Source organism: Agelaius phoeniceus, chromosome 2 (assembly GCF_051311805.1).
Source record: "Agelaius phoeniceus isolate bAgePho1 chromosome 2, bAgePho1.hap1, whole genome shotgun sequence".
Lineage (NCBI taxonomy): Eukaryota > Metazoa > Chordata > Aves > Passeriformes > Icteridae > Agelaius > Agelaius phoeniceus.
Window position 1 is genome coordinate 103,506,612 of NC_135266.1, and position 11,854 is coordinate 103,518,465.

Genomic DNA, 11,854 nt, shown 5'->3' on the forward strand with positions numbered 1-11,854 from the left:
CACCCGCAGGCTCCTATTCACTCCCAGTATGATCCCAGTCTCCATCAGTGTGATCACAGTCTGCCCTGGTATGGCAGTATGATCCCAGTGTGATGTCAGTACAAAGCCAGTACAGTCCCAGTCACTCCCAGTACGATCCCAGTCCAGCCCAGTCCCTGGCAGTGCTGCCACTGCTGGGATCCTCCAGCCCGCTGTGCGTTCCCGCCTCGCGGATGTGCCGAGAGGAGCCCCAAGGGCTAGCAGTGCCTAGGCAGGGTCCCCAGCAAGTCCCAGTTTGGATGTGCAGCCCCCAGTTTGCCCAGTTTGCCTCTCCTTCGGCCCGGGCCGGGTTCCCCCCGCCCGCAGCGGCTGGGAGCAGCCGAGAGCCCCGCGCTGCCCATCCCGACCTGTCCCGGCTCCATCCCCGCTCCTGCCGCGGCTGCGAGGGCTGCGGGAACGGGCACAGAGGGAGGGCGTCGCTGCTGCTGGGGGAGGAGGAGGAGGGAGGGAAGGGGAGGGATGAAGGAGGAGAAGAGGTGGGGTAAGGGGGAGGAGCAGGGGGAGGGGAGATGGAAGAGGAGGGATGAAGGCGGAGAGAGAGCAGCGATGGAAGGAGGAGGAGGAAGCGAAGGGATGGAAGGGGAGGGATGGAAGAGGAGAAGGAGATAACACAGAGGGGGAGGAGGAGGGGCAATGGAAGAGGAGGAGTGGGAGGAAGAGGAAGAGGAGGGACGAAGGCGGATCGAGGCTGACCTGAAGCAGCCATGCGGTCGAACGCTGCCTGAATTCGCAGCCCCCACGTGTGGGATCATCGCGCAGGTGAGTGGGGAGGGGGAGCTCGGCTCAGATATCCGGGGGGGTCCCTGGGTTGGGTTTTTTGGGGGGATGTTTGGAGAATGAAGAAGTCCAAGGCTGAGCGGAAAAGGCCCCTTGGGGGGACATCGGGGGGTGCCGGTGCCGTCCTGCCGGCAGAGGCAGCCTGGAGGAGCAGAGTCCTGTGTCCCCCAGGAGCCCAAAGTGGGGAGCCCAGAGAGGGGGGAGCGCCGCCATTGGCGGGAGCCTCAAGAGCCTGGAGAGGGGCAGGGGGGACTCCTTGGAGCTGCTGCAGCCCAGAGCAGAGAATGAGGGGAGAAGGGAGCCCAAGAAGCCCCGGCATCCCGAAATAGGGAGAGCGAAGAAGGGGGAGCTTTTGGGATTGCTGGGACTGCCAGCAGCCTGGGCAGGGTGGGCACCGAGGAGAAGGGGGACCCCCAATCCAAGCGTGACCCCCAGCAGCTGGGACAGGGGGGAACCCCCGAACACCAGAGGAGAGGGACCAGGGACGGGGAACTCCTGGGAGGCTGAATCTTGGTGTTTGGGAGTGTCATGGTTTGACACTGGCACAATGCCAGTGCCCCCATGAAGATACCTTCTCCCTGGTTTCTGCTGTGAGATGTGACCAGGAATAAGCAAAGCAGGCTCCTACTTAGGGAAGAAAGAAAACAAAACTTTATTAACTACACTACAACTATGGATAAAAAGGAACACACACAGGGAAAATTAAAACCTTACAAATACATTTCCTTCTCCCCCCAAATTTCCAATACAATGCATCTATTCCCCAAATCACCAACTCTTAGTCCAGAATCACCCTTCAAACAATCAATCCTCAGTTCATTAAGAGGAGAGGAGTCCTTCTGGTACCATGGGCTTCCCCTGGAAACACAGCTGAAGCCTTGTGTGTTTCTGTGTCACTCGTGGCACCGCCCGGAGTACATCTGCCATCGTGACCTCTTCCTTTCATGTCCAGTGCTCTCACCACTGAACATGGACCAGAGCTGCTTTTAGGGTTGTCTTTTTAAGGATGCCTTGTCCTGATCCAAAAAAGGCACAGTCTCTCCTTTGGGACACCTGTCCCCACAATCTCTCCTTTGGGACACCTGTCCCCCCCATATTTTTTCACCCCCTGGGGCCAAGGGGCACCAACACTGAACCCTCTTGGTTCTGTGGCCATTGCCTCCCTCTGGATGCAGTCTCTGTGTCACAAGGAACATGGATCTGTCCATGGCTGTACAAAAAGAGTCCAGCAAAAGCCACTCCATCATCTCTTCCCACTAGGATTCTTCTCTACTCTTCTACTATCTCTCACTCGCCCAGACCTCTCTCACACTTGCACATTCCTTCCTCATCTTCCACTCTATCTTCTAGGAGAGGTCAATGTTCTGTAAAGTTCTCATTCTCCAAAAAGGGGTTAAAAGCTCCTAAAGCTCCTACAAGTGGCCGGCTGAACCCCCCCTTCTTCTCTGTCCCAGCCGTGCTGCCGGCACAGGCCCATGTTTATCAAGCTTCAAGGTTACAGTCTCAGGCACCGTCTCTCTCTCTCTCTCTCTCTCTCTCTCTCTCTCTCTCTCTCTCTCTCTCTCTCTCTCTCTCTCTCTCTCTCTCTCTGTCTCTCAGGGGGGGCTGCCCGGTCTCTCTCTCTCTCTCTCTCTTCCACCCTTCCACCCCCGGGCTCAGGCCTACCTCTCCCGGCCACATGGCTTTTCCCCTCCCCCTGCCCAGCCAGCAGCTGGGCCGGGGCAGAGACCCGAACTCTTTCCCGCCGGAGACCCAAGAGGAGCCTCTCAGGGGAGAGCTCTGCTTTTAACCCCATGTTCTCAGAGGCGGATCCATGTCCTAATGGCCAGGTTAGATGCCAATATTAAAGTCTGAATATCCATTGGCCCAAACACAACATCCCAAAAAACACATTTCCTGTCAAACCGCCACAGGGAGGTTTTTATGGAGCCCAGATGGCCGGTGACTTGTAGAGATGGACTCAGGCAGAGGGACCTTCAAACTAAACGTGTGTTTGGGAAGATGGAACAGGAAAGCCTTATAAATATGATTGTCTGGCAAAAGATTTTAAGAATATGGAAAGCAGAAGCAAGATTGAAATTAAATCCAGCTTTTTGATACCTTAGTTACTGAACAACTGGAAAACAATGGTGTAGCCTGACTGAAGGTAATCCCCTTTTGATGAAACAATTCCCTCTGCTTACAGACAGGTCCAGGGGTCAGAGTAGACCCTACTAGCTTAGCAGAAGGGGTCCAAAGAGTAGTTTTTAGGGTTTAAAACGTAACACAGTATGGTGATGTAATGATTTTTATAGGTTGTATGTAAATGCTATAGGATTTGTATATTGTACTAGATTGGTTAGTGAGAAATAGAATCTTCAACACAGAAGAAGATTTATTGTATTGTAATGGGAACCTCACTCTCTTACCCCTTTTACTCCCTTACTCTCTTACCCTCTCATCCTCTCTCCCCCTCTCTTCTCTTGGGCCTGCTCCGAGCTGTGCCTGGCAGCTCCAAGCAGGGCCCTGCACCCAGGCCCTTTGCAATAAACCACAAGTTCCACAACCTGGCTTCAGAGATCTCTCGTCTCTGTCCGTCCTGACCATCCTACCCCCCAATGCTCCTACAAATGTCCTCATCCCTTGTTTTCCCCAAACCAGGATTTCCCATTGCCAACCCTTGTGAGGCTGCGAGGAAGAGGAAGATGCCCCGGGACACTGAGGCAGGTGAGGAGGAAGTCAGTGCCCCTTTCCCCCTCTGTGCTGCTCCATCTCCCAGCCCAGCAGGGCCCTGGCTGCAGCACAGCCCTGGGGGGATCTCCTTGCCCTTGCCTGTGGCACGGAGGCAAATCCCATCCTCTCCTTGTCCTTCCTCCCCCAGAGCAGGAGCTGAGCATGGAGAGCAGGGAGGACAAATCCCCACGGCAGAACCTGGTGGAAGAGGCTGTTTTGAGCGGCTCCACAGTGCAGGAAGCCAACGGGGAAGAAAAGCCCCGGAGATCCCGCACGAAGAGGGGCTGCAAACGCAGATGGCAGGGATCTGAGGGGGAAAGAGCCAGCCTGGGCCAGGAAGGCGGCCACAGATCGAGCCAGAGCTCGGAGCTGGTGCTCCATGAGCAGCTCCATGATGGGGAGAAGCCCCACACGTGCGTGGAGTGTGGGAAGAGCTTCAGGTGGAACTGCGACCTGATCAAGCACCAGAGGACCCACACTGGGGAGAAGCCCTATGAGTGTGGGGAGTGTGGGAAGAGCTTCAGGTGCAGCTCCCACCTCATCCAGCACCAGAGAACCCACAACGGGGAAAAGCCCTATGAGTGTGGGGAGTGTGGGAAGAGCTTTAGGTGGAGCTCCAACCTGATCCTGCACCAGAGGACCCACATGGGGGAGAAGCCCTACGAGTGTGGGGAATGTGGGAAGAGCTTCAGTCAGAGCTCCAGCCTGATCCTGCACCAGAGGATCCACACTGGGGAACGGCCCTACGAGTGTGGGGAGTGTGGACAGAGCTTCAGCCAGAGTTCTCACCTGATCAAGCACCAGGTGATCCACACTAGGGAATGGCCCTACAAATGTGAGGCGTGTGGGAAGGGTTTCATTCGGAGCTCCCACCTGACCAGCCACCAGAAGACCCACACTGGGGAACGGCCCTACGAGTGCGGGGAATGTGGACAGAGCTTCAGGTGGAGGTCTGACCTGATCAGCCACCAGAGGATTCACACTGGGGAACGGCCCTACGAGTGTGGGGAGTGTGGGAAGAGCTTCAGAGAGAGCTCCAGCCTGATCAAGCACCAGAGGACCCACACTGGGGAGAGGCCCTACCAGTGTGGGGAGTGTGGGAAGAGCTTCAGCTTGGGCACCAGCCTGATCAGCCACCAGAGGATCCACACTGGGGAGAGGCCCTATGAGTGTTCCAAGTGTGGACAGAGCTTCAGCCAGAGGTCCCACCTGATCACGCACCAGATGACCCACACTGGGGAGAGGCCCTACGAGTGTTCCAAGTGTGGGAAGAGGTTTAAGATCAGCTCCCATCTCCTCCGGCACTATCAGATTCACACGGAGGAGAGGCCCTTCCAATGCCCTGAATGTGGGAAGGGATTCAGGCAGAACTCCACCCTCATCACCCACCAGCGCATCCACACTGGGGAGAGGCCCTATGGGTGTGATAAATGCAGCAAGAGGTTTCTGACCAGCTCCAGTCTCCTCCTGCACTATCGGATTCACACAGAAGAGAGGCCCTACAAGTGTCCCCAGTGTGGGAAGAGCTTCTCACAGAGCTCTTACTTGACCCAACACCAACGGAGGCACCAGTAAGGGAAGCCTTGCGAGAGCCCCGAGTGTGGGAAGAGCTGCTCCAGCTCCATCCCCCACTGGAGGAGGTACTTTGGGCACAGCCCTGGTCACTCACATTCCCTGTGATCTATGCTGGGAACACACCTGGCTGCTGCTTCTTTTAGTTTCACCTTAATTTCTTTTTGTTCTCCATCTCTTTGCACTCCAAAAGCCAATATGGGTACATCTGTAACCTCAAAACCACTCAAATCCCAGTGAAAACAGCTCAATCCCACCCTGGAAGTGCTCACACCCACCTCAAAAAAACTCAGTGTCATACCAAATGAACTCGATTCCACAGCCACCAGAGTAAGATGGGGTTGGGAGGAGACTGGGAGAAGTGGGATCCCAATTTGGAGCGGTGGGATGGGGATTGTGTGGGGCTGGGTGTGTGGGATGTATTTGATAGCAAATAAAAGTCTCAGACTTACTGCTTTCTCTCCCGTTCATGTTCAGTCCGTTGCCGTTCTGTTTGCAGAGTGCCGCCTCCCAGAGTGTCCCCTCACAGTGTCCGGCCTTGGCCTGAGCCCGCCCCTTTCCCCTCACGGTTTCGCCCTTTCCTTGCCCCGTTTCCCCTCACGGTTCCCGCCCTTTCTTTGCCCCCTTTCCCCTTACGGTTTGGCCTTTGGGAACGGGAAGAGGGGGAGGAGGGAGAGAGGAAGAGGCCGAGCGGCCGCAGCAGAAGAGGAAGGGGAGAATTTCGTGACTCTGACCCTCTCTGAAGTTGCCACAGCCATGGGAGCATCGCCCCACATCCTGGGCAGGGGGAGCTGAGCCCAAATATCCCGGGGGCTGCCTGGGTTTGGGGTTTTTTGGGGGGGATGTTTGCAGCTGGCAGGCCTCCAAAGCCGAGCCGCAGATGGCCCTCGGGGGGTCTCGAAGCTGGCAGTGTCCTCCCAGTATGAACCCAGTTGCTCCCCCGTGTGCTTTCAGTTTCCTCGGCACTCCCAGTATGGGCCCTAGCCCTCCCAGTACAATCCTGGTCACTTCCCCCGCCTCCCTGCATGATCCCAGGCACTCCCAGACGAGGTCAGTCCCTCCCAGTCCTTCCCAATGATAATGCGAATTGCTCCCAGCACAGTTCCAGTTGCTCCCAGTACCTTCCACTTTCATCCAGTGTGTTCTCACTTCTCCCAGTTGTCCCTAGCATACTCCAAGGCACTCCCAGTATGATCCCAGTTTCTCCCAGCAGGGCCCCAGTCACTCCCACTTGCCCCCAGTGTGTTCCCAGTTCCCCCAGCACATTCCCAGTTGCTCCCAGTCTCACACCCATATGGTCTGAGACCTTCCCAGTATATCCCAGTTGCCCTGAACATTCTGGCAGCCGTTGCCAGGCACTCCCGGTTACCTCAACGTGGTTCACTTGCCCCCAGTTTTATCCCAGTTGCTCACAGTTCCTCTAATTATGTCCCCAGTTGGCTCCCAGCATGGGCCTGGTAGCTCCCAGTAACCCCCAGTCAGGATCCAATCACACCCACTCTAACCCCAGTGTGATTGTAGCCACTCCCAGTAAGATCCCAGTCACTTGCAGTCTAATCCCAGTTGCTCCCAGACACTCTGAGTACAATTCCAGTGCCTTCAGTGTGATCCCAGTTGCTCCCTGTCAATGCCAGCATGACCCCAGTAGCCTCCAGTATGATCCCAGTAAGTCCCTGTCTCTCCCAGTTTATCCCAGTTGCTTCCAGCTTGTTCCCACTCACTCCCACCTCTTCCCAGTTGCTTTCAGCACCATTCCAGTTGCCCCCAGTGAATCCCAGCATGATTCCAGTCACCCTCAGAGTGATCCCAGTTGCTCCCAGCATGGGCCCAGCTGTTCCCAGTGTGCTTCCATCACTCCACTATGGCTACAGACACTCCCAGTATGGTCCCAGTTGAACCCAGTTGTCCCTGCTATAGTCCCAGTGACTCCCCATATGATCCCAGTCCCTCCCAGCAGGATTCCACTCGCTCCCAGTTGCCCCCAGCATGGTCCCAGTTCTCCACAGCATGGTCCCAGTAGTTCCCAGTGTGGTTCCAGTCATCCCAGTATGGTTACAGACACTCCCAGTATATCCCAGTTGCCTCCGGCATGTCTGTAGTCATTTCCAGACACTGCAAGTGGCCCCAGTAAGGTGTTAGTTCTCCCAGTATGATTCCCCCGTCATGCCCAGTATATCCCAGTTGCCTCCAGCAGGCATCCAGTCCTTCCCAGTTGCTTCAGTTTGCTTGCAGCATGATCCCAGTTTTCCTCAGTTGCTCCCAGTAGCCCAAAGTGTGATCCCAATCCCTTTCAACCCCAATGTGATTCCAGTAAGCTCCAGTTTGATCCTAGTCACATACCAGCCCTCCCAGTGTTTCCCCAGCATAATCCCAGTTACTTCCAATCTCTCCCAGTATGGTCCCAGCTGCCTCCAGCGTGGTTCCAGTTGCTTCCTAGATCAGCCCAGTCAGTCCCAGTATGATGCCATGTACTCCCAGTTGCTCCCAGTCAGGCCCAGTATAGGGGATGATGTGCAGGGTATGTTCCCAATCACTCTCAGATACTCCCAGTATTAGTCCAGTCACTCCCAGTATGATCCAAATATGCCCCCAGTGTGCTCTTTTTAGCTTTTTCAACTTCTCTGGTTTCTTTTCCACACAGCCCTTTGGCTGGGATTTCCTGTGACCTTTGTTTCAAAGCTAGCTCCTGCAGCCTTTGCTGTTTATTTTTGGCTCTTCCTGGCCTCTTTCTTTTCCAGCATTTTGCTCCATCTCTCTCTGCAATTTCCACGGGTCCTTGGACTGCTTGTCCTCATGTCAGGGGTCACCATGAATAATATAACACCCGTGATGTTCGTGTGTCAGAGACATAACACATGACAAAACTCCCCTTGGTCATCAGCAGACCTGATTTATTGTATCAGACACCCTTTCATAGGCAATTCAAAAACTGCTGGTGCTACACAGACATTGGTCTAAACTCTGTTGCCCCACAGACTCTTAACCGGTCAAATGCTTGTCTTTTAGGAGAGTTGTTATTTGTCCAAGCCTCTGTCAGTCAGCCCAAAGGCTGGTTTGTGGAGGTGGGCTGCATTTGTTATTTATAACTGGATTCATGTTCAGCTTGCAATGCAACAGGCAACCAAAGTACTTATTTGGGAAGGATGGGAGTAATTTTCATATACTTGGAAAAATCCTGGATTGAAAAGAGCCATTTTCAACTGATTAATTTAATTCACTAACTGCTGTTCCATCATACCTCCAACAAGGAAGGCAAAATCTCTGTGCTTACAGCAGCAGCTGGAGGTGGTAGAAAGGAGGAGGAGAGATGTTCACTTGCCAGAAAAGTGGAACCCTACCAGGCAGCTTTGGAAGGGTGAAGGTGCAGCAGTAGCAAATGGGAAGCTCTGCACTCGGCTTTGGGACAAAACAATGTGAAGGGGCATTACAAAAATCCAGTAAAAACAAATGAGCTATTGATACGTCTCAGCACAGTTGTTCCAGACTCACTGCAAATTCAGACTGGGGGTCCCAGGCTTGCTGTTTCATGCTGGGATTTGTTCTTGCACCAGCCCCCTGCTCACACCTGTTCTGCCCCCTCGCAGTGATGCTCAGCCTTCAGCTCTGCTGTGTGTGCCAATGCATCTCCCTCCTGCAACCCTGGGACATGCTGTCTCTGTTCAGGAGCATCACTAGATTTTATAAAGAGTGCTGGTGACCTCTGGGGTGCTTGAATCTATTGTCAGAGTGACATCAGCTGGGAAATCCTGGTAGTGGAGCAGGACTTTTTTAAGAAGTTACTTTCCACCCTATAGTACATAGAAAATCACCTCAGTTCTTCTGAAATCAAAAAATCCTAAGAAAATTGTAACTTTCCATAATCTGAAAGCAAGCAATGACCTCCCTCTTCAAGAGCATTTCCAAGATTAATATACAATGAAGTTGTATTTTAATTATTTCTTGTCACTGTCACTGAGGCACAGCAACGCAGCTGAGGGACAGAGCTCAGCACAGTGGAGTTTCCTCTTTTAGTCACACAGGAATGAAGCTTCAGCATCAGATCTTATGGCAGGTAGAGGTGACAGTGGTCATACTGAAGGGCTGGCTGCTGAGAATGTTTCTTTCCTGGTCCTTCTGATGATATAATTGTATTTTAATTTACTATTAGGACTACAGGCTCCTCATTAAAAGGCAGAGCAGTTACAACACAACACTACATCAACATGTTTATAATAATTGTTGTCACAGGCTGCCCACATGTATTACTATGCAAGAACCTAATGGATTTCATATGATCAAGGCATAAAGCACAATTGCATTTCTGAAAGCTATCCAGAATTGCTGTAGAGTACCATGGACAATTCTAGAATACACAGACAAGTGGGAAATATATCAGGATTTCTTCTTGGACAAGCAAGAATGCATAATGTGTTTCTGAATGTGTGATAGGTGTGGGTGGAGAAATCCTTCCCAAACAGGAAGATAGGTAAAAAAATTCTCAGAGACTCAGATCAGCATTGACAAAAGGTTTCTTTTCCTTGGGGCAGGAGACTATTTATTAATTTTTTTTAGCCAAAAATCTCTATAGGTACAGCTGAGCTCATCTTTTGGGAAAGAAGCTGTATGAGATCTTACTTGGTAATATCTATATTTGCTTCTCTTACACCTATTATTAGTTTGCTGAACCACTACAACCAGGGTTTCAATTAAGATTTTGTTTAATGACTAAAGATTTACAGTTCCAGCAAGTGACAGGCATTTTTTCATTGTCTAAGTTAAGCCTTGCAAAGGGAAATTGCCTCTTTTCCATATAGAAAACTGATTGCCCTGAACGTCATGGGGAAAAAACACATTTTTCAGACACAAGCTAGTTTAAAAGATGTTGAAAATATCTCCTGAAAACCAGTCTGCATGCACAGCATGTCCTTTTGAAGAAAGGAAAAAGCCAAGCTTCCCAGGAGAGAGTGACTCCTGGACTTACTTTGGCACCAATGTCCCTTGGCAAAAAGGCAGGTGCTGAGCTAGCACGCTCCCTGGGACCACTGTCAGGAAAAGGGAATAATTTGCCTGCTGTACTGCCACTTCATTGAAGACTTTCAAAGGTCATATAAGTAAAAGGAAGGAAAAAAGTGCAACAACTGCCACTAGAAGCATTTAATTTTGGTTTTCAGAAGACCAGTTTCACAAGTAAAAGGCCATTTTAATTAAAATTAGACCTCTGCAATATCAGAGAGTATTTGTTCCTCCCTCTTCAGCATTTTTTAACCTTCATATCAAGTTATGAATGGGTAAGATGTCAATACTCTAAAACTGCAAGATGGTAAAATTTCAGTTTGGTGCATGATTAGATTCTGTGGGTTCCAATCATGAAATAATGAGGCAAAATGTAATGGAGCAATAATGTATCTAATGCACGGGGTTCCATGTTACAACCCTCAAAACCAATCAATCATTAATTCCTGTCCTTTAATTAATTTCTTGTTTAGCATCATTCATGTTAAGAATTACTTTTCCAAAGGAAAAAAATTAAACATTATCAACCCAAATATATTTTAACAGCCCTGACATAGCAATATTAAATTCACAACCTTTAAGAATATGTATGACCTCGAAGAACAAGACGCCCCAGTCCAGTCAGTACAAATACTCCCCACAAACCTGTGTTAATGGACCACATAACAGTTTCTTGATCAGGCAGCAGAGTTCCATGTCAGCTTATCTTGATTAAGAAAGACATTGCAAGCTGTTAGTTGTAATCCCCTACATTGTTTCAATAACAATTTCTGTATGGTAGGAATCCCAAAAGAAACTCAGATTGGATAAATATATTAATAGCTATAAACCCAAATAATAGGTCCTCCACTAATATGATACCAGAGCACTTGTAAGTGAACTTTAAAATCACAGATTAATTTTGGTTGGAAAAGACTTCTAAGGTCAACAGGTCCAACAAGTTACTGAAATGTCTGAAAACCAGTATTTGCTGTCAATTACATGTTGTTGCTGCTAAGCTAAACATAAACATTTTAAAATCAAGTGATGTGGTAGGTATAAACATGACAAAATATTTCAGTCTTGAATTTGGCAGTCCAGAAGGAGGAGTTCAAAGTATAATGAGAATATTATTAAATTGTGCCTCAGTAGAAATAAAGAGCAGTACAAACAGAATTTTATCTTGTTTTTAACATGGACAGTACTAGCAGTTTTGTTAGCAGAGCCACATGAAGTAAATGGGGCCATCTGCAGGAATGAAAACGTCCAAAATTTACAGGTCAACGTGAACCATTCTGACTTAATCACTGATAAAAGCATAAATGGAATAATTTCACAGGGCTCCATTCTGTCCTACTACTGAGTTTTCATCATTTGTTTAATCTAAGCACCATTCTGAGATTTACAATTAAGATGTTAAAGAAAGCTGCTACAGAAATAAAGGACACTGAGTTATAGTTTAAAAGTAGAAACACATAGCCAAATATTGACTCAAAGAAGATACATCTTCAGAAACATAAGCTGAGTTTGCCTTCTTTCTGTACTGAGCTTCTGACTTTAAGAGAAAAGAGAATAAAGGGCAAGTATGCATCTCAGAACTGCTTGTCCCTGAAAGATACTACAAATTAAGTATGAAAATTAACTCTGAAAAATTAAGAAGGCAAATTAGCTGTATAACATTTTTATTTTACTATATTGACATTTTATCCACAAATACTTTATCAGAGTAAAAATAGAAAATAATTGTTTTATGGAAAATTACAAAAAAAAAAGTCAAAACAAA

At 49.7% G+C, this 11,854-nt stretch overlaps 1 protein-coding gene across 1 annotated transcript; it reads left to right on the forward strand.

Annotated features, from left to right (window-relative positions):
* Positions 1-731: 731 nt before the first annotated feature.
* LOC143691878 (uncharacterized) lies at positions 732-5,555 on the forward strand. Its single transcript, XM_077174492.1, is given in 4 exon segments — positions 732-798; positions 3,457-3,522; positions 3,682-5,001; positions 5,004-5,555. Coding segments are annotated over 2 exon segments (1,554 nt in total). The 5' UTR covers positions 732-798; positions 3,457-3,522; positions 3,682-3,690; the 3' UTR covers positions 5,247-5,555.
* The last annotated feature ends 6,299 nt before the right edge of the window (positions 5,556-11,854 follow it).